At 47.1% G+C, this 27,507-nt stretch overlaps 1 protein-coding gene across 1 annotated transcript in view; it reads left to right on the forward strand.

Moving 5' to 3' along the window:
* Positions 1-366: 366 nt before the first annotated feature.
* PDK3 (pyruvate dehydrogenase kinase 3) overlaps positions 367-27,507 on the forward strand; it is a 149,557-nt gene continuing 122,416 nt past the window's right edge. The window contains exon 1 of the mRNA XM_044284005.1: positions 367-702. Within this exon, the coding sequence (XP_044139940.1) occupies positions 597-702 (106 nt within the window). The 5' untranslated portion in view covers positions 367-596. The remainder of the gene's footprint in view (positions 703-27,507) is intronic.

A 27,507-nucleotide genomic window follows, 5' to 3' on the forward strand; every position in this document is an offset into this window, starting at 1 on the left:
CCATAGTAGGTGACAGGTCAAGTGTCCCATAACAGGTGAAAGGTCAAGTGTCCCATAATAAGTGACAGGTCAAGTGTCCCATAACAGGTGACAGGTGAAGTGTCCCATAGTAGGTGACTGGTCACATTTTCCGTTGACGCTTAGTACCCTGCCACGTTCTGGGAGCAGCTCTCTGACAATCAGCTCCCTCTATCACATCACCCATTATGTAATTACCTGCGCAACTTTCCTGAATGAAGCGAAAAGCTTTTCCAGCTCTCCGCCTATCAGGAGAGAGAAATCGCCTGAGAGACACGCCCCCTTCCTGCCGTGACCGCGCTTGGTTTTCTGGTGTAGGAATGCCTGTGTGAACGTGCTGGGTGCGGGAACGCGCGGTCAAGGGGGCGTGTCCAAGGCCTCAGCCGCTAGGGTAGGAGGTCTCTGTCCAGCACTGGCTCGTTGCTTCCTTCCATCTGTATTATTTACCTCAGCGCTGGACACTTGTCCGCACCGCCGGCGGCTGCAGCGCTCTCCATTCATACAGTCAGGCACTTGTGAAGATGTAGATACCACTGGTTCCATCACTGTCGGTGACCACCTACCTCCAGAGGGGCATCATGAGGCTGTGTATGTACCTGCTGAAGAACTCCATCCCTAATCAGATCGAGTACTACTCCAAGTTCTCCCCCTCCCCCCTGTCCATCAAGCAGTTCCTGGATTTCGGTGAGTTGATGTGCACATGTGTAGCATCTGCTGACGTCACTGAGCCTTATGTGATGACGTCATGGTGACAGCAGTGGAGGTCACCATAGCAACCACTTAGGTGACTCCTTTTATTTTCCACAGCAGTGAGGTCTGTAATGAATGAGTCCTGTTCTGTGCAGGTATTTGGACTTTATTATAGTACAGATTAATCTGCGCGCGCCGGAGACTGAGGCCAAAAGCATCTTTTCTATTATTTTGTACAAGATCCTTCTTGATCTGTTTTAATTTTATAACTAGTAATAAGTGGAGAAAAAATATAGTCCAGCGTATGGTTGTCACTGGAGAGGGTCCTACAATGCTGTGTGCCCATCTCCAGTAGAACTGGCTCAGTTGCCCATAGCAGCCAATCAGATTCATTTTCCAAAGGAGCTGTGAAAAATGAAAGGTGGAATCTGATTGGTTGCTATGGGCAACTAAGCTAGTTCTACTTTACACCAGTTTTGATAAATCTCACCCATGTGTGGGGCCTCCATCGCCTGCACAGAGTGCGGCCCCGTTCCTCAGGTTCTCTGTAGTAATACATATGACTCTGGGTTTTTACACATTTCAGAACCTGTGAGAACTGCAGCATTTTAGCAGACGTTTGCCCTATTTATAGCAGTGACAGATGGATGTGTCTGAATATTGGCATGAAACGTTCGTATGGGAAAAGGGTTTGCAAACTGGCTTTCTTTCCAAAATGTGGTGTCACCAGTTGGAAGGTAGCTATGGTGTAAGTCAATGTTCCACCCTTTAAACAGGCCTTGAGACATCATTTTGGAACATAGTCAAGCCAGCACCTCTTCATTAGAAGACCTATAAGGCCCCTTTCACATGAGCAAGTTTTCCGCGCGGGTGCAATGCGTGACGTGAACGCATTGCACCCGCACTGATTCTGGACCCATTCATTTCTATGGGGCTGTGCACATGAGCGGTAGTTTTCACACATCACTTATGTGTTGCGTGAAAATCACAGCATGTTCTATATTCTGCGTTTTTCACCCAATGCAGGCCCCATAGATGTGAATGGGGCTGCGTGAAAATCGCAAGCATCCGCAAGCAAGTGCAGATGCGGTGTGATTTTCACGCACGGTTGCTAGGAGATGATCAGGATGGGGACCCGATCATTATTATTTTAACTTATAACATAGTTATAAGGGAAAATAATAGCATTCTGAATACAGAATGCATAACACAATAGCGCTGGAGGGGTTAAAAAATAATAAAAAAATAATAAAAAAATAATATAACTCACCTTAATCCACTTGATTGCGCAGCCCGGCTTCTCTTCTGTCTTCTTCTTTGCTGTGCACAGGAAAAGGACCTTTAATGTCACTGCTCTCATCACATGGTCCATCACATGATCCATCACCATGGTAAAAGATCATGTGATGAGCACAGTGATGTCATCAAAGGTCCTATTCCTCAAAGAAGACGACCAGAAGAGATGCGATCAAGTGGATTAAGGTGAGTTATATTATTCTTTAACCCCTCCAGCCCTATTGTACTATGCATTCTGTATTCAGAATGCTATTATTTTCCCTTATAGCCATGTTATAATACAATCTACACAACCTTGAACCCAAACCTGAACTTCTGTGAAGTAGTTCGGGTCTGGGTACCACATTCAGTTTTTTATCACGCACGTGCAAAACACATTGCACTCGCACGATAAAAACTGAACAACGGAACGTAATCGCAGTCAAAACTGACTTCAATTGGGTACCTACTGGCGCGGGTTTGCCGCAACGCATCCGGACCTTATCCGGACACGCTCGTCTGCAAGGGGCCTAAGACTCCTTAAAAGGGTCACCAAGACTTTATAACTGGTGACCTATCCTATTAGTATCTGATTGGTGGGGGTCCGACACCCAGAACCCAAGCTGATCAGCTGTTTGAGAAGGCAGCAGTGCTCCTGTGAGTGCCATGGCCTTCGCCCTGCTCACCAATCATAGCTCCGTACATTGTATAGCGCCAGTGCCTGGTATCGTGCTCAGTCCCATTCAGTTCAACGAAGTGAGCTGCGCCTAGGCCACTTGACCCGTGACATCACTTGGCCTAGCCCTAGGAAAAGCTGAGAAGCTGCGATACTTCTGTGAGCGCCGCTGCCTTTCTTAAACAGCTGTCCTGCAGGGGTCCCAGATTTTAGACCCCCCCCCCCAGATTTGAGACAAAGACCCTTTATCCAGCTAAGCTAGTTCTCTCTGCCCTGTACTGATGAGGAGCAATCCCCCTATGCACATGAGATTCTGGCTGGGCTGTAATCCTAAATTATGTCTCAAGGCCTGTTTAAAAGGTCAAACATTGATTTCTAGGACAGCTAACTACCTGGCAGCACCAAGGGCGCAGTTTTTTAGAAAGAGCTAATTTGCGTGTGGATGTTGGCGTACATGCTCCAAACCTACTCATTGTGGTTGTGTGTGAACACTCCCTGCGCTATATACAGAGCGTGACATCTCATACCAGAGAAAGTCTCTTGCACATCGCACACCACATGTGACCGCTCCCTAGCCGTGGGTTGCAAAGTATACATCTTCATGTGTTCCCCATGTTCATAAACCAAAAACTGCTATTTGCGGGTGCACATGTTCTCGTGCGTGAGCCCTAAGGTCGGGTTTACATCACTGTTTAGCTTTCTGTTCTTCTGATCCGTCAGAAGAACAGGGAAAAAAAAAACGGATCCTGTATTTAAAGCATCCGTTATGCACATTTTGCATTGGTTTTATTTCCAACTGAGATCCGTTATTTTAAATGAAAAAAAGTCCTACACAAAGTTTTTTCTATTTTCTGTCTAAAATAACGTATCTCAAACAGAAATGGCTAAAACGGATGAAAAATGCGCATAACTGAGTATAATGGATGCTGAAAATACAGGATCTGTTTATTTTTTTATTTTTCTGCTCTTCTGACGAATCAGAGCGAAAAACTGAATAGTGATGTAAGGCCCGTTCTGTACACGACCGTTCCATTTTTTTTTTTTTTTTTTTGTGGTTCACAAACTGCGGATTCACAAGAAAACGGAAGCCACCCGTGTGCCTTCTGCAATTTGCCCTTTGTAGAAATGCCTATTCTTGTCCGCAAAACGGACAAGAATAGGACATGCTCTATTTTTTTTTGCGGGGCTACAGAGTGGAGCAGCGGATGCGGACAGCACACTGAGTACTGTCCGCATCTTTTGCGGCCCCATTGAAGTGAATAGGTCCGCACCCGCAACAACAGTCGTGTGCATGAGGCCTAAACTTGGCCTTAGCCCCATAGTGATCCGATGACGTCTCCTCCGATCAGAAGGAAAAGGCTACTTTCACATTAGCGTTTTTCTTTTCCGGCACTGAGTTCCGTCACAGGGGCTCTATACCGGAAAAAAACTGATCAGGCATATCCCCATGCATTCTGAATGGAGAGTAATCCGTTCAGGATGCACCAGGATGTCTTCAGTTCAGTCATTTTGACTGATCAGGCAAAAGATAAAAGCGTAGCATGCTACGGTTTTATCTCCGGCGAAAAATACTGAAGACTTGCCTGAATGCATTCAAAATACCGGAATGCCGGATCCGTGCTTCCGGTCTGCGCATGCGCAGACCTTTAAAAATGAGAAAAAAGAAAATACCGGATCCATTTTGCCTGATGACACCGGAAAAACGGATCCGGTATTGCAATGCATTTTTCAGACTGATCAGGCATTTTTTAGACTGATCAGGATCCTGATCAGTCAGAAAAAATAACATGCGTTTGCATACAGTTTGCCTGATCAGGCGGAACTGCCTGCCGGAATCAAACAACGCAAGTGTGAAAGTGCCCTTAGGCTACTTTCATACTTGCGGCAGTGTGATCCGGCGGGCAGTTCCGTCGTCGGAACTGCCCGCCGGATCCGCTGATCTGCCGCTGACTGAAAGCATTTGTGAGACGGATCCGGATGCGGATCCGTCTCACAAATGCATTGCAAGGACGGATCCGTCTCTCCGCTTGTCATGCGGACCGATGGATCCGTCTTGTACATTTCTTCTCATTTTTACCGATCTGCGCATGCTGGAACGACGGATCCGGCATTCCGGTATTCTGAATGCTGGATCCGGCGCTAATACATTCCTATGGGAAAAAATGCCGGATCCGGCGTTCAGGCAAGTCTTCAGTTTTTTGGGCCGGAGATAAAACCGTAGCATGCTGCGGTTTTCTCTTTTGCCTGATCAGTCAAAACGACTGAACTGAAGACATCCTGATACAAACTGAACGGATTGCTCTCCATTCAGAATGCATGGGGATAAAACTGATCAGTTTTTTTCCGGTATAGAGCCCCTGTGACAGAATGCCGGAAAAGAAAAACGCAAGTGTGAAAGTGCCCTAAGCCAAAGAATCTGCAGACAAAATAACCTTCATCTTCTGCTCCAATTATCTTTTAGTGCTGTGGTTGTAATGAGTGAACCATGAAGTGGCCCCTACTTCCTGGGCCCCCTGATGTACCCGTGTGAATGACCTGCCACAATGTAATACAAAGTACAGCCCCTTGAATATTGGCAAGGCGAGCCAAAATGGAAAACCTGTTTAGAAAGTATATTGTCCTTTCGTTTTGCTAAATAGCATATCTAACTGCAATCTTTTTTTTTTATTGTTTTATGTTTATATTCATTTGGTAGGTTTATTAGTCGGGGCAAATGTCAGAAAGTTGGGTATACCTGCAGGATCAGAGTACAAACAGAGGTGGACCTATTACACCCTGGTCTTAAAGGGAATCTGTCACCTGCTTTTGCCATTTTAAGCTGGCACCAGCAATTTCCAGCAATCTTCTTTTTACTTATTTTCGTTTTGTAGTTTTGATATAAAAGTGATTTTAATGTTATGCTAATGAGGCTCCAAGGTGCCCATAGGGGCATTTTTTTCCTTCTCCGGTGCCCAGTGACACCCCCCCCTGCAGTGCCCAAGAACGCCTCCTGATCATCAAATAACCTCCCACAGCCCGGCAAACGGTTCCGCCCCCTCCCCACGTCATAGTCTACCTTATAGAAATGCCCCGTCCTTCTTCTTGTCTGCGGCCAGAAAACTTGCGCAGGCGCAGTACTGCCTGCGGGCTGCGCGATCATCAACCTCCTGAGGGCAACAGCCTCAAAAGTCTCACTGGGCATGCGCTGAGCCCAGTGATGTGACCTGAGCGCTGTTGCCCTCAGGACGTTGATGATCGCGCAGGCCACAGGCGGTTCTGCGCCTGCGCAAGTTTTCTGGCCGCAGACAGGAAGAAGGACGGGGCATTTCTATAAGGTAGACTATGACGTGGGGAGGGGGCGGAACCGTTTTCCGGGCTGTGGGAAGTTATTTGAGGATCAGGAGGCGTTCCTGGGCACTGCAGGGGGGAAGGGGGCGTCACTGGGCACCGGACAGTGAAAAAAACGCCTAATTAGCATAACATAAAAATCGCTTGTATATCAAAACTACAAAACGAAATTAAGTAAAAAGAAGACTGCTGGAAATAAGGTACTTTAGTCAACATAGTGCCAGCTTAAAATGGTAAAAGAAGGTGACAGATTCCCTTTAAAGGAATTGTGCTTACAGGATAGGGATAACTAGCTGATCGCTGGGGGTGCTACCCCTAGGATTCCCACCAATGGCGAGAATAGGGGTCCTGTTTCCCCGTTCTGATGGAGTGGCAGGGGAAGCCTGCGCCCTGCTGCTCCATTCGTTTTCTATGGGAGCCAGGAGATAGCCAAGTGCTTGTACTCTGCCGTCTCAAGCAGTCCCACAAAGTTGAATGGAACAGCGAATTCACATGTATGCCGCCGCTCCGTTATAATGGAGAGCATGGGCCCCCTTTCTTGTAATCGTCAGGGGCCCCAGTGGCAAGATCCCTGCCGATCAGACACACAGAATAGGGGACAAGTTGTGTTAATCTATCACATGTGCCCCTCTTATTAAGCAGCACACATCCCGTAATAATTGTGGTGCGTCTTTGCAGGTCCTTGTGCCAAAAGGAAGCTGGAGTAGAATCTGTATATTCTTCGCAAGTATCTTGGTCTAGATAATAATAAATGTGCGGGTCTGCCCCCACACCACCCACTCAAAACGTGGCATGCGGGTCTATAAACCCCCTAAAAGTCTAATCATTTCTGCAAGCTTTGCAACTTTTGACGCAATGTTTCTGGTGTACAGAGGTTGACAGATGTCCCCCATGGAGACACACGTCTGCATAGGAGCTGTAGGAAATGTACAAATCGTACTTCTATTTTTTTTCTTAAAGTATTTCATCAGTTAAAAAAGTAACAAATGTCTTTCCTTCCTAGCAAATTCTCATAAATGTCTTGATCAGACGTCTGCAGAGTAGTCGCCATCATCACTTTGGACGGGAAGTCGCTTCCTTTCTTGGTTTTGTTTCGCAATACTGCAGCATAGTATGACTTTCTTTACAAGGGTTATTCAGGTTAAACTAAAACTTATTCAGCAGCAGAAAATCTACTAAAATAACAAAATAACTCATACGCAACACTTTTCTCCCCTGTTGCTTCCTTCGCCACAGTCCGGTCCTGTGTGGCTGACGTCATCTTCCTGGCTGTAGCAGTGATGCCCCGTATACACCACATTATCGTGCAGCCAATCGCTGGCCTCAGCAGTATATGAAATGTGACTGCTGAGATCAGAGATTGGCTGCAGCGTTGATGTGGTGCGTACAGGATGTCACTGCTGCAGGAAAACAAACAGCAGCTGAGACAACTGAAAAGTGGACGAGCCGTGTGCACCCTGTTTGCGTCAGAGCAGAGGGGAGATGCTGTGAAGCAGCGCAATGCAGATAGCACATCACAGTGACTCCTGCCCTGGGCACTTGTGAGAGCAAAATCTGAGAGAGTAAAACTTCATATTCACACTGCTCCTGATGATAAAAAAAAAAGATACTACACTGTAGGTATGTATGTACTGCTGTCCCCAGCCCCACCTACTCCTGGCAGCAGTTCAGCATTGTCAGGCCACATTCACAACTGCGGCAAGCGGATCCAGCACAACTGTCGGCTGGACCAAAAACTGTTGCATACAACAATTTTTGTTCGGCTGAAACTCGCCATTTATGCCAGAAAGCAGCTGGATCACTGCTGGACCTTATTACAGTCAATGGAGAATCGGTGGCAAACTATAGAATCCAGCAATGCCTGATTCGGTGAAATCTGATGGGCTGCTCTCCGCCCGAATAGCCTGCTGACTACACTGCCGGAGATGTAAATGAAGCCTGACGCTGGGTTCACACCGGAGCGCTCTGTATGCGCGATTGTACCGGCGTTTGCAATCGCACATACAGAGACAAGCGAACGCCCATTGTCGCGCGTTCCTGAAAGTCTATGTACGGGAACGCGTGACAAGACGCCCCAAAGAAGCTCATGTACTTCTTGGGGCGTCGGGCGTTTTACAGCGCGATCGTACGCGCTGTAAAACGCCCAGTTGAGAACCATTCTCATAGGGAAGCATTGGTTTCTCCTTGTTGAGCGTTTTACAGCGCGTAGGAACGCACTGTAAAACGCTCAGGTGTGAACCCAGCCTCAGAGCTGCTGGCAGTCTTCAGAAATTTCATCCACTTTACTGCTGCTGAAAATGTTGCAGAATTTCGACACAACGTGCCGCTGCTGAAAATCCGCAGAATTTCCGTCACATGTGGTTGTTGCTGAAGAATACACATTTTATCTTAATATATTATTTAATTATGCCCCCAAGACATTTATTAATTAATGTGCCCTAAATGTCTCAGAGGGGAATATACCCTTAATGAAGAGGTTGTCCAGTTTCAGCAACAAACTGGACAACACTGAGTAATAGCTTGAAATAAAGATACTTACCTAGCAGATTCCAGGCTTTGTTTGCCCATTTTCAACAACACGTGCCCGCTGAAGCCAATCACTGACCTCAGCGGTGCACCAAAGAGGCAAGTGATTGGCTGCAGCAGTCACATGTCAACATGACATCACTACTGCAAACAAGTAGGGGTACTTTCACACTAGCGTTTTTCTTTTACGGCATAAAGTTCCATCCTAGGGGCTTAATACCAGAAAAGAACTGATCAGTTTAACCCCATGCATTCTGAATGGAGAGCAATCCGTTCAGTATGCATCAGGATGTCTTCAGTTCAGTCTTTTTGACATTTCAGGACGGAGATAATACCGCAGCATGGCCAAAATTCCGGAACACTTGCCTGAATGCCGGATCTGGCATTTTTTTCTATAGGAGTGTATTAGTGCCGGATCCAGCATTCAAATAGACGGATCCGGTATTCCGGTCTGCGCATGCACAGACCTTTTAAAAATGTGGAAAAAAAAAAATACCGGATCCGTTTTGCCAGATGACACCGGAAAAACGGATCTGGTATTACAATGCATTTTTCAGACTGATCAAGAATTTTTCAGACTGATCAGCATCCTGATAAGTCTGAAAAATGCCTGATCAGTCAGAAAAAATGACGTGCGTTTGCATGATCAGGCAACGGAACTGCCTGCCGGAATCAAACAACGCAAGTGTGCCCTAAGCAGATCCTTGCCGGGAGAAACAAAGGGGTGACATGGAATCTGCTAGTAAGTTGCAGTTTTCTCCATTTTAGGCTATTCCCCAGTGTTATCCAGTTTGCCTTTAGGAGTGACAATGTGGCCCGCAGACCAGAACAGGTTTGGCATCCCTGGTCTAAATGAACTGCTTTTCCAGAAGACCAAGTATTTTTGGTGTCATCATCTCTAAGGCGCCGGCATACTGTACTAATTATTATTATTTATTAATAAAGCGCCATTAATTCCATGGCTCTGTACCCATAAGGGGTGCACATACATAATCCAGACAATTCTACTAAGATGAGTTACAAACTGGTACAGAAGGAGAGAGGGCCCACAATCTACATGGTATAGGAGAAGGACACAGTAGGAGAGGGTCACTAATCCCCCCCCCCATTTGCTATCTGACGACTGTCCTCTTTTCCTAACCTTTGAGATGTTGCAGAAGAGGCTGAAGTGACTCGTGGCATAAATCATGGATCTTCACACGTGACTGAATCCATGGCAATTATTAACACAAACATTTTTTTATTACGCAGGGAGGGCTCTTCCAGTTGAGCGATGGTCAGGTGCTGTCCTCCACAACAGCCTAGGGCTGCGTTATAGACCCCCCCATTTGTGCCGGTGACCTCACCGGGCTCACTGCTAGGGGGAGGTCTCTGCCTAGCATAGTGATGTGAAGCCCGGTACATCACCGGCAATAAAAAAAAAAAAAAAAAAAAAAACAGACAAGGCAATGGAGGAGCATTGAAGCAAGGAAATGCTCCAATGCGTCACTCAGATATAGGAAAAGAATAAAGAAGAGCTTATATCCGGGTTCAAGGCTGAACCCCTTTAATGATAAATTTGACCCAGTGCCTATCACATAATTTATGTATACAGTCGTGGCCAAAAGTTTTGAGAATGACACAAATATTAGTTTTCACAAAGTTTGCTGCTAAACTGCTTTTAGATCTTTGTTTCAGTTGTTTCCGTGATGTAGTGAAATATAATTACACGCACTTCATACGTTTCAAAGGCTTTTATCGACAATTACATGACATTTATGCAAAGAGTCAGTATTTGCAGTGTTGGCCCTTCTTTTTCAGGACCTCTGCAATTCGACTGGGCATGCTCTCAATCAACTTCTGGGCCAATTCCTGGCTGATAGCAACCCATTCTTTCATAATCACTCCTTCGAGTTTGTCAGAATTAGTGGGTTTTTGTTTGTCCACCCGCCTCTTGAGGGTTGACCACAAGTTCTCAATGGGATTAAGATCTGGGGAGTTTCCAGGCCATGGACCCAAAATGTCAAAGTTTTGGTCCCCGAGCCACTTAGTTATCACTTTTGCCTTATGGCACGGTGCTCCATCGTGCTGGAAAATGCATTGTTCTTCACCAAACTGTTGTTGGATTTTTGGAAGAAGTTGCTGTTGGAGGGTGTTTTGGTACCATTCTTTATTCATGGCTGTGTTTTTGGGCAAAATTGTGAGTGAGCCCACTCCCTTGGATGAGAAGCAACCCCACACATGAATGGCCTCAGGATGCTTTACTGTTGGCATGACACAGGACTGATGGTAGCGCTCACCTTTTCTTCTCCGGACAAGCCTTTTTCCTGATGCCCCAAACAATCGGAAAGAGGCTTCATCGGAGAATATGACTTTGCCCCAGTCCTTAGCAGTCCATTCACCATATTTTCTGCAGAAGATGAATCTGTCCCTGATGTTTATTTTGGAGAGAAGTGGCTTCTTTGCTGCCCTTCTTGACACCAGGCCATCTTCCAAAAGTCTTCGCCTCATTGTGCGTGCACATGCGCTCACACCTGCCTGCTGCCATTCCTGAGCAAGCTCTGCACTGGTGGCACTCCGATCCCGCAACTGAATCCTCTTTAGGAGACGATCCTGGCGCTTGCTTGACTTTCTTGGATGCCCTGAAGCCTTCTTAACAAGAATTAAACCTCTTTCCTTTGAAGTTCTTGATGATCCTATACATTGTTGATTGAGGTGCAATCTTAGTAGCCACAATATCCTTGCCTGTGAAGCCATTTTTATGCAACGCAATGATGGCTGCATGCGTTTCTTTGCAGGTCACCATGGTTAACAATGGAAGAACAATGATTTCAAGCATCACCCTCCTTTTAACAGGTCAAGTTTGCGATTTTAACCCAATCAACCTGACATAATGATCTCCAGCCTTGTGCTCGTCAACATTCTCACCTGAGTTAACAAGACGATTACTGAAATGATCTCAGGTCCTTTAATGACAGCAATGAAATGCAGTGGAAAGTTTTTTTGGGGATTAAGTTAATTTTCATGGCAAAGAAGGACTATGCAATTCATCTGATCACTCTTCTTCATAACATTCTGGAGTATATGCAAATTGCTATTATAAAAACTTAGGCAGCAACTTTTCCAATTTCCAATATTTATGTAATTCTCAAAACTTTTGGCCACGACTGTACACTACAAAGGTTCGCCGTCAGCTCCATTGGTGCCTCGTCATCTCAGTTATGCGTCATCTCAGGCCGTTCATATCCTGTGGCTGGGTGGACAGATACACTGGGGGGAGATTTATCAAAACTGGTACAAAGGAAAACTGGCTTAGTTGCCCATAGCAACTAATCAAAGTGCACTTTTCATTTTTCAGAGCTCCTTTGGAAAATGACAGGTGGAATCTGATTGGTTGCTATGGGCAACTAAGCCAGTTTTCCTTTCTACTAGTTTTGCTAAATCTCCCCCACGGAGTTCCTGATGTAGCCCCAGAGAAAGACGTTGCAAGAATTTATATACTTACAGGCCTTCTGCTTTTTCACTACCCTTCTTGAATCACCCTGTATATGACTTGAACACTGGGCACGAGTGTGGTTAAACCTGTGGTTCTTTTGTAATATGCGAAGAATGCTTATTCACACGTCAGTGATCGATCAGTGATTCTGAACCAAACCAGGTGCGGGTCTAAACACATAACAGGTGCAGATCTTTCCCTTATACCTTGTCTGTGGAGGCTCCAATCCTTGTTTTGGCTCACACTTAGGGCTCATGCACAAAAAACCCCGCACAAAATAGAGCATGCTGCGATTTTCACGCAACGCACAAGTGATGCGTGAAAATCACTGCACATGTGCACAGCCCCATAGAAATAAATGGGTCTGGATTCAGTGTGGGTGCAATACGTTCACCTCACGCATTGCACTCGCGCGGAAACTTCGCCCGTGTGAATTTTTCAATATATAGTGCTCTTACCTTTTTCTGTTGGCTAGTTTCTTTAAAATCAGCACTTTTATAATATGTAAATTACCTCTCTACCATCAAGTAGGGCGGTTACTTGCTGGTAGCCGCTGCATCCTCCTTTCAAAAAAATGCCCCCTCCTCCTGCTGATTGACAGGGCCAGGGAGCGCTCTGCTCCTCCGACTGGCCCTGTCTGCAATTCAATTCCTGCGCCTGCACCTCATTCTGCGCAGGCGCTCTGAGAGAAGGACGCTCGCTTCCTCAGCACTCCCTCAGTGCGCCTGCGCCGATGACGTCTTCTCTTTCGGGTTTAGAGGTGACGTCATCGCACTGAGGGAGTGCTGAGGAAGCGAGCGTCCTTCTCTCAGAGCGCCTGCGCAGAATGAAGACGCGTAAGGCGCAGGCGCGGGATTTGAAATGCAGACAGGGCCAGCTGGAGAAGGAGAGCACTCGCTGGCCCTGTCAGTCAGTCAGCAGGAGGAGGGGGCGTTTTTTTGAAAGGAGGATGCGGTGGCTACCAGCAAGTAACCGCCCTACTTGCTGGTAGAGAGGTAATTTACATATTATAAAAGTGCAGTTTTTAAAGAAACTAAGCCACAGAAAAGGGTAAGAGCACTATATATTGAAAAATCGCAGTATAAGGATATTAATTAGCCTAAAAAAAAAGACTTTTTGGGGGGGTGACAGAAGCCCTTTAATATGGCACTGGTGTTAGGCTACTTTCACACTAGCGTTCGGGCGGATCCGTTCTGAACGGATCCGCTCATATTAATGCAGACGGAGGCTCCGTTCAGTACGGATCCGTCTGCATTAATAACTTTAAAAAAATTCGCAAGTGCGCAAGTGCGAAAGTAGCCTGCGCGGATCCGTTCAGACTTTCAATGTAAAGTCAATGGGGGACGGATCCGCTTGAAGATTGAGCCACATTGTGGCATCTTCAAACGGATCCGTCCCCATTGACTTACATTGAAAGTCTGGACGGATCCGCACGGATCCGCACGCCTCCGAACGGCCAGGCGGACACCCGAACGCTGCAAGCAGCGTTCAGCTGTCCGCCTGTCCGTGCGGAGGCGAGCGGAGCGGAGGCTGAACGCCGCCAGACTGATGCAGTCTGAGCGGATCCGCCTCCATTCAGACTGCATCAGGGCTGGACGGCTGCGTTCGGGTCCGCTCGTGAGCTCCTTCAAACGGAGCTCACGAACGGAAACCCGAACGCTAGTGTGAAAGTAGCCTTAGTGATTCAGTTCACATCTCTGTATTACTGATTGAATATTCAATATTACTAACTATATATTTTTAAGCGAGATAGACTAATATAATACATGCGGACCTAGAGCTCGGTGGGGGCTGTCATTCTCACAGCATTGGTTTGCACTTTTATTTATTATTTTCTATATTTATGTATTGTATGTCTTTTTGGATAAGACACAATAATGATGATTTGTGTATTACATGTGTGGTTTTTCTAGTTTTGCACTTTTATTAAACAGTTTACACCTTTATGTATATAATTAATTCAGCATTATCTAGAGATGATAAGTGCTGGATTATAATGTATTTTTGATGATTGGACAGCAAGAGAAAGGCCTAGTCTCAGCGTGTCTCCCGTGCAGTGAAGAGCCGGAGCTGGGCTCTCTCATGGCAGCTGAGCTCCTGCTTTAACAGGCCTGAATGACAGAATTGCTGATCCCGGCTGTTTAACCCCTTAGCTGCTGTGGTCAATAGCAACCTCTGTCAGCCATCTGGACCACTGAGAATGAGATCGTGGGGTAGCGATGTTTGTACACAGCAGCCAGGGGCCTAATGAAGCCCCCCAGGTCTGCCTTCAGTGTATGCCTGTTAGGCCATGCTAGAGGCGCAGACTAATAGAGTGCCTGTCAATATCCTACTGACAGTATACACAATGTATTAAAGGGAACCTGTCATGTTGAACATGTTTGAGCTGCAGGCAGCATGTGATAGAGCAGGAGGAGCTGAGCAGATATATCATTTTATGGGAAAGGTTCAGTAAATTTATTCATGTAAATTCCTGGTCTTTCTGGGCTTTGAAGTCCAGGGGACGTCCTATCAGTGATTGACAGCTGTCTCTGTATACACAGTCATAGAGGTAAGGCTGTCAATCACCGATAGGTCCACCTCCTAGACTTCAAAACTCAGAAAGACCAGGAATTTAAATGTATAAATTCCACATTTTACTGAATATTTTCCTATACAACTATACATTAACCTGCTCAGCTCCTCCTGCTCTATAACATGCCATCAGCGGATCACATGTCATAGTTTGCTTAACAAAAAAATGCTCCCCCCTCCACATATTTTGTATGGCCGAATCCATAAGGACCCGATCTATACAATTATCACATCATTTATTTCTCACGGTGAATAATGTAAAAAACAAAAAAGAAACAAACAGAATTGCTGTTCTTTGTTTATCTGTCACTATAATAACAGAATAAAAAGTGATCAAAATGTGTGTACCCCAAAATGATACCAATAAAAAACTACAAATCGTCCTGCAAAACTCAAGCCCTCACACAGCTAGTAAAACGTGTGTGGGGGGAGGGGGGAATTTTCCTTCTTCTATGTTATCATACTGGCCCAGGGAGTAAAGTTGTCAGGTTATTTATGCTGCCAACGTGAATGTTGCAAAATTGACAACATAACAAGGCAGTTTTTCTTTTTATTCCTCACCAGAAATATAAGTAGGTTATGACAACTTAGGGCTCATGCACACAAACGTATTTTCTTTCCGTGTCCGTTCTGTATGCAGAACCATTTATTTCAATGGGTCCATAAAAATAAAAATAAAAAACGGAAGTTACTCCGTGTGCATTCCGTTTCCGTATTTCCGTTCCTCAAAAAAAAAAAAAAAACATGTACTATTATTGGTCGCATTACGGACAAGGATAGTACTGTTCTATTAGGGGCCAGCTGTTTCCGTTCCACAAAATACGGAATGCACACGGACGTCATCTGTATTTTTTGCAGATCCATTTTTTGCGGACCACAAAATACATACAGTCGTGTACATGAGCCCTTATCCCACAAAAAAACAAGCCGTCAAATGGCTGCATCGACAGGAAAGTAAAAAGTTGTAGCTCTTGGAATGCGATGCTGAAAACATTTTCTTGGTCACTAAGGCCCAAAACAGGCAGGTTAAAAAACAACAACCCAAGAACACATACAAGTAAGGCCTCTTTCACACTTGCGTTGCCCGGATCCGGCGTGTACTCCACTTGCCGGAATTACACGCCGGATCCGGAAAAACGCAAGTGTACTGAAAGAATTTGAAGACGGATCCGTCTTCAAAATGCTTTCAGTGTTACAATGGCACCCAGGACGCTATTAAAGTCCTGGTTGCTATAGTAGGAGCGGGGAGCGGGGGAGCAGTATACTTACAGTCCGTGCGGCTCCCGGGGCGCTCCAGAGTGACGTCAGAGCGCCCCATGCGCATGGATCATGTGATCCATGCGATCACGTCATCCATGCGCTTGGGGCGCCCTGACGTCACTCTGGAGCGCCCCGGGAGCCGCACGGATGGTAAGTATGCTGCTCCTCCGCTCCCCACTACACTTTACCATGGCTGCCAGGACTTTAGCGTCCCGGCAGCCATGGTAACCATTGAGAAAAAGCTAAACGTCTCATCCGGCAATGCGCCGAAACGACGTTTAGCTTAAGGCCGGATCCGGATCAATGCCTTTTAATGGGCATTCATTCCGGATCCGGCCTTGCGGCAAGTGTTCCGGATTTTTGGCCGGAGCAAAAAGCGCAGCATGCTGCGCTATTTGCTGCGGCCAAAAAACGTTCCGTTCCGGAACGGAAGACATCCTGATGCATCCTGAAGGACGGACTGTCCATTCAGAATGCATTAGGATAATCCTGATCAGTACTCTTCCGTCATAGAGCCCCGACGACGGAACTCTATGCCGGAAGACTATAACGCAGATGTGAAAGAGCCCTAAAAAGCTCGGCTGACGCATGCTGCATTGTGTCTTAGAGCTGGTGATTTTGTCTTTTGCTTCCAGTCTTGTGAGATGCCACCCTATCACTAGGAATCAAGTGCCGGAATAGAGGAATATCACTGGTATTCATTTACGCAGTTCTTTATATTGCTGGTTTGGGTGGATAATAGTGGTAGTAGTGCTTGTAGCAATGTACAATAATAATCTGGTAAAAAGCAGCTCTGAATCATTAGGTAGATGAACTTTTCCTCCAATTCTAATGTGATCAAAGTAATTTTCTCAGAGCTAAAATATTCTGCTGGCACAGCAAGGCTGCCTCTAATTCTTATTAATGTCTCCCTCGTTATTTTATGAGCCGTGGTACGGTCATACTGCGTCTTTGGAAGGAAAATAGGAAGTGTGATTGCTGAGTCATCCTGAGGAATCAAAAGTAACCTCCATGTAATGTGCGCAGCGCTTCTACCACATTAGACATTGTCTGTAGAGCAGGCCCATAGTCAATGATCAGGGGTGAGAGGCTCGTGGAATAGCACTTGTGTGAAGGTCATGCAGTCCGGACATATGTCTCACTTCCTAATCCCTTTGGATAGGTCATTTGCTGGTTGCCTAGTAGACGGTGCTGACACAACAGCTTTCCAGGCTAATATTCAGTTGCTCTATTAGTAGAAAAGCCGCACAAAGGGTAAGGAGGGGACCTGGGTGTCCATGACGCTCGAGAGCGCTCAGCTGCTATTACACGTCGCATTGATGGGTATATACTTTTGATACGGGTTAAAATGCATCCTCCGTCGCTTCCCTGTACTGTAGTCATCCAGACGGCGTCAGTGCAGTCCCGGTGAGGCCTCATGCGAACTTCTATGTTATGGCTCTGTATTCCACAGGGGTATAATGGAGTTCCCATTAGGGTTCATTCACACGACCATATGAATGGGTCCGCATCCCTTCCGCAATTTTGCAGAATGGGTGCGGACCGGTTTCATTTAATCCGTTGTTCCGTTCCGCGCCCCCTGCAAAAAATATAGGGCATGTCGGACAACAATAGGCGTTTCTATAATGGGCCGCCCATTCTGTTCCGCAAATTGGTTCCTGGTCTTCCGTCCGGCGCGAGGCCTGGACAGACATACAGTCCTCCTTTTTTTTTTTTGGTTGGTGGGCGACAGGACACGGCGGCACGCTAGCAGTGAATGACAAACTGTGCTGGTCACTTACAGCCATAACCACAAATTGGGCCTTTCTATACTGTCCTGTGGATCATTAGAAACATAGAATGTGTCGGCAGATAAGGACCATTTGGCCCATCTAGTCTGCCCAATATACTAAGTACTATGAATAGCCCCGGCCCTATCTTATATGAAGGATGGCCTTATGTCTATCCCATGCATGTTTAAACTCCTCCACTGTATTTGCAGATACCACTTCTGCAGGAAGGCTATTCCATGCATCCACTACACCCTCAGTAAAGTAATACTTCCGGATATTACTTTTAAACCTTTGCCCCTCTAATTTAAAACTCTGTCCTCTTGTAGCAGTTTTTCCCATTTTAAATATTCTCTCCTCTTTTACCTTGTCGATTCCCTTTATGTATTTAAAAGTTTCTATCATATCCCCTCTGTCTCGTCTTTCTTCCAGCCTATATTTTGAGACCAATCTTGCGGACTTCCCAGCCTTTGGTTGTGCTATAATGAGGCGTTCTCCGTAAACCCAGTTCTGACAGGCAGTGCTTTGGGTAATAATTCCTCTCCTCTGTATGATTTTTATTTGACCTGTATACATACTGAACAGAGATACCCCATGATAACAAGCAGCTTTGAACTAGTATTATTGATAATCTTATTAGGAGACTTGCCAGTGCTAAAAAGTATAAAAGAAAGCAGAAACTTGTAAACTTTTTGTATTTTGAGGCAAACTGTATTCTACCTTACTATGTTTAATACAGGTAAAACTTAAAAAACTAGAATATTGTGCAAAGTTCATTTATTTCAGTAAAGCAACTTAAAAGGTGAAACTAACATATGAGAGACTGATTACCTGCAAAGCGAGATATGTCAAGCCTTTATTTGTTATAATTTGGATGATTATGGCTTACCGCCTATGAAACCCCAAAGTCACAATCTCAGGTACCCTTTGCTCAGGGTATATGGATTAATTACCTGACTAGAGTGTGACACTTTGAGCCTAGAATATTGAACCTTTTCACAAAATTCTAATTTTAAGCTGCATTAATGCAATTAATTTTAATTTGCATTATTGAAATAAACTTTTGCACGATATTCTAATTTTTCGAGTTTCACCTGTATATTTTTGTGCAGTGGTAAAATATATAATTTAGCATTTTCAGTGATCTTCCTCCACCTTCTCAGCAGCTCTTGCCCTGACAACAGAAAGTAACATGGAAGTATAACACCAGTTCCAGTGTCTGTAGGACTATTCTGAGGCCTGGCATAGAGCTATACATTCAGCATTCCTTACTAATACCATCATTGTGTTGTTTTCCCCATTGCCAACTACTACCAGTCTTCCTTAACTACTCTGGTTAGTGGGGCCCAGGGCTACCCCTAGGCTCTTCACTAGAGGCCAGATGGACTTGGCTGCTAGGGACCCATGTTGCATCTGCAGAGTAAGGTAGCAGAAAGCAGGTGTAAGATAGTATCAGACCAGACCTACCAGAATGATCAGGGAGGGTACAAAAGAGTACTCAGCGAGCAGGGTCAAAGCCAGGACCGACACAGACAAAAAGGGCAAGGGGTTAATCCAGAGATAATCTAAAGACAGTTCAACAGGAGAATCACTAGAAGCTGAATCGGCAAAGGGTTAATCCAGAAACCAAGCCAAGGGTCAGTTCACCAGGAGTACTAGTACAGAAATTGGGAGAAGCACAGGAGCCAGGACACACATGCAATCATAGGTAAGGACATACAAAAAGAGTTTGACTTAAACGGGTTGGCTCATGTCATGCATTGATGGCATATTGCTGATATATGGCAGTCATAGGTCCCACGTGCTTGTGTGGCATTTAATCGCTATTGGAGTCTTGAAAATAGCTGAAAGAGAGCGCTTGGTTATTTTTGGAACTTCCATAGCGGTGAATGGAGGGTGGCCACGCATGCACGACTACTCTCTATTTACTTTGTGGGTCCCATTCTGGAGATAGGTGTGGGTCCCAACTCTGGGACCCACTCCTATCTGACATCGATGGCATATTCTAACAATATGAAATGAGACGGCCCCTTTTAATTCCCTGCCTAGCTCTGGGATTGAACACCAAGCCATGGACTTGATTGGCCTGGCATCCGCACTCATTGATCTGTCGACCAGCTGGAGCTTGGCTGGTTGGCATAGCAATCCTCCTGGCACAGGATTGTGGTTAGATAAGTTCCTGGCAATAAGGCTCTGTTCACATATGCATTGTGGCTTTTGTTCATACTGGAAGCCATGATGTGCTTATCTTATGATGGCTGCATGGGTATATAATGGAGTCAGGATTCCATCTTTTAGCTTAGAGGAAATGCCCAGGTTCCTAACTGCCCCGCTCACTAGTTACAGAAGCTTACAGAGGTCACTGGAAATGATTGGTTGCTCTAACCAGCTGCTAATATCTTGACGGTGTGGGGAGATATAGATGAAGCAGTTGTCCATATTGTGTAATCAGGATCCTACTTCATTTCCCAGCACTGGTTATATAATGAGGGAAGTGATCTCTATGCTTATTTTATATCGCTGCTCAAAATCCAGTACATAAATTCTGTAAAATTAAAGGGACACTGACAGGCCCAATAACCATAATTAGCTGTACATATGCATGCACAGGTCTTCTAATGTGCATTAAAAACATATATCCACAAGTATCCCCCCTATCCACATTATGAAAACAGTAAACTCACGTTTTATAACCTGAAGTAATCGCTGTTCTTTCTGCCCAAGGGGCGGCGTTTCAGCTCCACTTGTGCCCAGCCAGCATCAGCCCAACCGCCGTTTTGAAGCGCCGCCCAGCTCATCAATATTCACTTAGCTGGGCGGCTTCTGCTGTCCCCGACCTTCCGAGATCCGGCGCATGCCCAATAGAAAGCTATGGGCATCGGACTCGCTTTCAGCTTCTGCGAATGCGCCCGGCACCCATAGCTTTCTATTGGGCATGCGCCGGATCTTGGAAGGTCGGGACAGCAGAAGCCGCCCAGCTAAGTGAATATTGATGAGCTGGGCGGCGCTTCAAAACGGCGGTTGGGCTGATGCTGGCTGGGCACAAGTGGAGCTGAAACGCCGCCCCTTGGGCAGAAAGAACAGTGATTACTTCAGGTTATAAAACTTGAGTTTACTGTATTCATAATGTGGATAGGGGGGATACTTATATGTTTTTAATGCACATTAGAAAACCTGTACATGCATATGTACAGCTAATTATGGTTATTGGGCCTGTCACTGTCCCTTTAAGTTACTGACCTGCATATTACTTCAAGACCTTCTTATCTTCTAATTCTGGGAAGTATGCTATTATTTTAATTAACTTATTTTTAGACCATAACAGTTGAGAAGTTATCTGAAGTCTTAAAAGTTTTAATTTCTTATAAAACACGTCCTAAAACACGTGATTTTCTGCGGACCCATTGACTTTCAACGGGTCCGTGGAAAATTCGGAAAATGCACCGTTTGTCATCCGCGTCCGTGATTCGTGAAAAAAATATGACCTGTCCTATTTTTTTCACGGACAATGGTTCGCGGACCCATTAAAGTCAATGGGTCCGTGAAAAAACACGGAGGCACACAAGATTGTAGTCCGTGATCCGTGTCCGTTTTTTCTTTTCTATCATTTGCAAGGTAAACTTGACTTAGATTTTTTTTCTATTTCCTTAATGTCTGGTGATCCTCCAAAAATCAAGGAAGACACACGGAAACAAAAACGGACACGGATCACGGAATAACAGAACCCCATTTTGCGGACCGAGAAAAAAACATGTTGTGTGCATGAGGCCTAACTAATTGTCCGAGACCACCTGGATGTTCCATAATGCTTCTGATAAATGTTCTTTGGGCGGATAAGAGAGAAAAGTTTCACTTTTTAGCACAGTCCACACTCGCACTAAAACCTCATGCCAACCTTTATGGTATGACCTTGACTCTATCGAGATGCTTTGGCTTGACCTGAAGAGGGCTATGTATGCAAGGCATCTCATATACGTGGAAACATTTGTGGGGAAGAATTGTCTAGAATTCCTCCTCAACATTGTGCAGATGTTATTTCGGCTATGGGAAACATTTGGTGGTGATGATTGCTGATAAATGGGGATCTTCTGGATAATAATGTCAAGGGCTTAGTTATGCTTCTCCCTGTCTCGGGCAGCCATCAGTACAGGAAACATGGTTGCATCCACTGAGTAGTTACTGGCGCTGACGTACTGCAGCTCATCGCCTATCATTTGAAAGAGAGCTGAGCTACAGTACCCCAGCATGGCCTCTGCACAGTGGATGGAGCCTTCTGCTTCCGGCTTCCTCCATTGTATAGTTTCTGACACCAGCAGGAGGTATGGGTGCCTGGTGTCAGACCCCCACTGATCAGATATTGATGACCTATCCATGAAAACCCCTTTAATAGCTACATATTATTTCTACATCTGTGCATGGACGGTTTCACCATGGTATTTGTTCACTGTTTTTCAATTGAAGTTCATGTTCCCTTCAGCTGTAATTGTACCTGCAGCCGTAGAAAAATGGCAAACATTGTCACCTTTGTTAAGCCGGTGAGTGTAAATTGCCTGCAAAACATGATCATTCTAACTCATTAGTCAGTTTTCTTTGATAAATGTGCTAAGGCAGCTCGGCTTTTGAGGACATTTTCTATTATGGTGTTTGGTGTGCTTACTGGACAAGAACAAATACGAGCTGAGTGCACCCGCTTGTGTTTGTCTAACTGTTTCATTGCTGTTGCTGCATTTAGTGAACACATCCCATTTTCTTTTTGCATTTCATACAAATATTTAGTAAGTTGTTTAGCTACTAGATTAGCTCCTGCGCTGTGGTACGTCAGTCGTGGACTCCTGAGCATATCCAGTATGACTTGTATATAAAGAACCTGAAAGGTCTATTGGCGGTGTACATATCACCTACTAGTATGTTTTGTGGACTGTGATACTCAAAGTCCATGGATCACATTGATCAATGCTTTTATGCCTCAATGGGGGTGTGAAAGAAAGTCACACACTATGGCGCACTCTATATTTGAGAAGAAAGGGGGGCAGGGCTTAGCAGGAAGGGGCGTGTCCTCCCTCATCCTGTCAGATTTAGTATAATTTACACCAGAAAATGACGTAAGTTATAGCCGAAATCTACATCAGCTGCAACAGAAGTATCTGCGCCTGATCTTCCCAGCTTCACCATCAGAAATCAGAAGGATTAAAGGGGCATGGCCTTGCCAATTACATGGGCGTTCACTCTCTGGGACACAGCACAGACGAAAAGATCTGACTGTGAGCAAATGGACATGGCATCAGAAGAATTTGGAGAGAGGAACAGATGGGGTCACGTGAGTGCGTTGCCCTAGGGACCGAAATAGTTAATCACAAAGTGAAAGATGGCGGCACATTAGAGAGTTAATGAAAGCTGGTTTCTGTATCCTGGAAAACGCCTTAAGGCACAGAGTTTATTTCTTTGTTTTGTTTTTTCATGTGCACACTAAAGTCCCCATACTACGCACTATGCTTCTTGAGATTACTGTTCGTGGGGTTGTGCAGGGGTTTTATATTGATGACCTATCCTCAGAAACCTCACTATCTAATCGGTGGCGGTCCTGCACCAGCACCCCTGTCAATCAGCTGGTCGAGGAGGAGACACTTCGTCTTCATTACACTGCCGTTGTCTCGGAAGGAAGTGTAATTACAAGTACTTGCTCCTTTCACTTGAATGGAGCAGGTACTTGTAATTACACTACGCTACCACTACAGTGGAGACAATACGTAGTGTAATGAAGAGGAAGCAGCACTTGCATGGGCACCACCTCCTCTTCAAACTGCTGATCGGGGGGGGGGGGGGGGGGTGCCAGTGTCGGACCCCCAATGATCAGGTATTGAGGATCCTGAGGATAGATCATCAATATAAAACTCCAGCACAACCCCTTTAAGACCTTTATATGTAAGTCCATACAATATCTGGTAGTCTAAATCTGGACATAGACCGCTCGCCGTGTATTTGGTATAATCTACCTATATCTAATCTATATCTATGGCCACCATCAGGATAAAATGGGATTGGCATGAGGTTTTTTTTTTGGCCAGTCTACGGTTTCCCCCCCTAAATAAGCAGTAGAAAAGTGTATTTCAGTCAGCGTTTACTGCATGTCTGTGGTTAATTATTGCATGCCTGTGGCAGTACATTAACCCCTTTTCTATTAGCTCCATACAGTTGCGTTGCTGTTAGTAGCAAGTTATTTCCAAGCACTATAATAGTACATTTCCTATTTTGAGAATAGGCCATCAATATGAAACTTCCAGAAAACCTGTAAAGAAACAGATACAGGATTACTGTGCTAAATATACAGTATAGCTATGGATCAGAATATGGAGAAGAAAAGAGAGAATAAGTGTAAGGCCGATTCATTGGCCTGTATTTGTGGGAGGGGCTTGGCCACCTACTTAAACGGCCGGCGCCCTCCCACAAACGTACGTAGTGCAGAGTCCTTGGAAGCGTGCACTCGTACCTGGCAGTCCTGTTGGTGGATCGGGTAAGTGCAGGCAGGAGTGCGGTGGTCGGCCCTTTGGTACGTAGGGGCCGCCATACGCTGCGTCTGGTTCACCCCTCCTGCCCGTTTCTACATGCGGCACCTCGTCAGCCTCTGGGGGGGGGGGATGGAGCCACGCTTACGGCACCCCCCTCCTCCACCGCCCAGGCTCGTGCTCGGCACCGCTCTCCGGCGGGGGGCGGAGCCAGTGGTCACATGAGGGCCAAACTCCCCGCCCGCTCCCGCCCCCCTCTTCTCGGCCGGTACACAGCCTGCGCTGCCTTGCTCCCTCACCTGGTGGGCAGCGCAGACAGCTGTGGATCGGCGACACCACACTTCCCCAATTGCCAGGGGGCGCATTTTTCTCCCCACGCGGTGGGGATGCCCAGCCGGCGGGGGGCGGCCCCTCGTGGAGTAGGGGGGCACCCCCGCACTGGGCACCCCATCAGGGAGTGGTGCGCCCCCCACGTGGCACGTCTCACACACAAGGGGGGGAGGCATGTCTGATTAGGCCTCCCCCCTATGCCAGGGGGCAGCTCCGTTTCCCCACGCGGTGGAGGTGCCCAGCCGGCGGGGGGCGGCCCCTCGTCCAGTAGGGGGGCACCCCCGCACTGGGCACCCCATCAGGGAGTGGTGCGCCCCCCACGTGGCACGTCTCACACACAAGGGGGGGAGGCATGTCTGATTAGGCCTCCCCCCTATGCCAGGGGGCAGCTCCGTTTCCCCACGCGGTGGAGGTGCCCGGGAGGCGGCCCCCCGTGGAGTAAGGGGGGCACCCCCGCACTGGGCGCCCCATCAGGGACCGGTGAGGCCCCCCACGCGGCACGCTTAGCCTCGGCAAGATGGGGCCCTCGTCGCCAGGGGCCCCCCTGGGCCGACCTCATGCCTGAGGGCTGCGCTGCTCCCCACGCGGCAGAAGCGCTCAGCCGGCGGACGGCGCCACCCAGGGACAGAGAGGGCCCCGCACTGAGCGCCCTGTCAGGGACATGCGTCAGCTCTCCACGTGGCACTCGTCTCATGTTTGCAGGGATTGTCGGCCGTTGCCAATATCCATCCCCACGTGGTTCATGGTACCAGGGAACTCCGCGTTCCCCACGCGGTTACCATGGAGCACGGCGGTGCAGGCAACGGCTCGCTCCCCGCCCACATTAAAGTCTGGCACGGGCCGCCGTGCCGCCTAGTTAGGTAGGGGTTGTTTCCATCATCAACGCAAAAAAAAAAAAAAAAAAAAAAAAAAACACCCTCCCCCACCAGTCACCATACCCCTCACGAACACGTCCTGGTATTGAGCCTCACGCATTGACTGGTTCTTTTGCATTTGTTCCGTTGTTGTTTTCCAGGTTCTATACAGTGGTTAGTCTGAGAGAAGTTGGTGGGATCTCAATTGATTTTTCCTTGGCTACCAAGGTAGTGAGGTACACGTCGGGGGATGGGAAGTGGTTGGCCCAGGCTGGGGTCTCATGTTTTTCTTGTTAACGTACAGGTCATTTTCATTTCATTACACTTCCGTGAAGTCAGTGCATAGGGATTCTCAGTTGGTAAGTACGTCGGGTCTCCTTGCATGGACTCCCGGGTGGCGGTTCCTGGCCATTCCTTCACGGCTCTTCTGGTTCAGTGTGCATACCTCACGGCAATTGTTCACTTTTCTGTACGTGGTTAGACAGCTGCACGGGTGCCAGCGGCCATCAGGCTAGTCGGTCATGTTACGTTACTCTTTCCACAGCCGCTATGTCACGTGCTTCGGACATTGTCGACGCGTCGGTGGACGGGGTCGTAGCACAGACATCTGAGAGGGGCAGCACACCGTCCCTACGTGATTGGACAATTCCTAGGCTGATGGCGGAGTTGACAAGGCGGGGCGTTCCTTTCCCGGCAACCGCTAGGAAAGCAGAACTATATCGGCTGTGGAGAGACTCCCTGGCACCCAGTGCCAATGATCCCCCTGCAACTACGATGCAGACATCGCTGACTCAGATTCACGTCATGCTAAACAGTCTGACGTCGGCCGTCACATCCATGCAGGCGAGGTTGGAGTCCATCGAGGCTCGCAGCACAGTCGCACCAGTTTCCTCCCTTGAGGTTCCGGTCGCCTCCACCTCTGCCACAGCAGACATTCATTCTGCCCAGTCCGTCCCTAACGTGACTCCCTCCCACTATGTCCCGCTCAACATCAGGAAGGACATCCTGGAGGGTAGGGATGTCAATCTTGCGTCTCTACTCATAGCATCCAGGGACCTTTCTGATAACAGGGTTATAGCTTGTGGAGAAGTGTCGGTGGTACTAAGGAGCCGCGACCACCGGCTCAACCGCAAATTGTCCATCCCGGAATTCGTCATGGCATTTAGTCTTTTCAGGGATGTCATTTGCACTGCCAGGCCGGACAGGAGGGAGGAACTAGACCATTATCTCTTCAGGGTCACAGAGTTGGGTCATAGGTACGGAGGAACCGCGTTCTACGACTACCACTGCTCATTTGCAGCTAAGGCGGCAGCGGCTCTCTCCCAGTTTCAGCACATCACCGACTGGTCCAACCTGGACACTGAGCTTTTCTGCAGACACTTTGCAGGTCTGAAGGCTCCCTCCTGTTCCGCCTGTCAATCTATCTTCCACTCGGTCGAGTGGTGCGACAAGTCCGCCGTCAGCACGGCGTCCTACCCCTCCACCTCGGCAGCTGGTCCTCTTGAGGTCTTCAGGCCCCCCAGCTCAGTAGACAAGCTGGGTCGGCCCATCATTCAGCTAGGAAGGGCACAGATATGCAACAACTTCAATTACGCCTCCTGTAATTTTGGGCAGTGCCGGTTGTTGCATATCTGCACCAATTGTTTCAGGGCTCACCCCCGAGTAGCATGCTCATTAAAATCCGTAAAAAGCTACATGAGTGTGGTCAATATCAGCCGTCTACAAGAATTCTTGCGAGGCCACCACAACCCTGGGTTTGTTCAGTTCCTGGTGACAGGATTTCACGAGGGTTTCCACACGGGACTGATCACAACTCCAGAGTCCACACACGAGTGCAAAAACCTTCAGTCAGCCGAAAGAAATCCCGCCTCTGTAGACGCACTGATAGAAGCCGAGTTGAGCAAGGGGTTCTTAATTGGTCCCTTTGGTGTGCCCCCTTTTCAACGCTGGAGAGTCAGTCCCGTGGGGGTAGTCACAGGCAAGTTCAGCGGGAAGGAGAGACTCATCATCGACTTGTCGGCCCCACACGGCTCCCAGGTCCCCAGCCTCAACTCCCTCATTCCTTCGGAGGTAGTGGGCATGAGATATGCCTCGATAGACCAGGCTATCGCTATCATCATGAAAACGGGCCCAGGGTCCTGGCTGTCCAAAGCCGACATATCGGATGCCTTCAAGTTGCTTCCCATCATGCCAGCCCTCTGGCAGTGGCACGGCATCAAGTGGAAAGGCC

The sequence above is a fragment of the Bufo gargarizans genome, chromosome 3 (assembly GCF_014858855.1).
Source record: "Bufo gargarizans isolate SCDJY-AF-19 chromosome 3, ASM1485885v1, whole genome shotgun sequence".
In the NCBI taxonomy this organism is placed as follows: domain Eukaryota; kingdom Metazoa; phylum Chordata; class Amphibia; order Anura; family Bufonidae; genus Bufo; species Bufo gargarizans.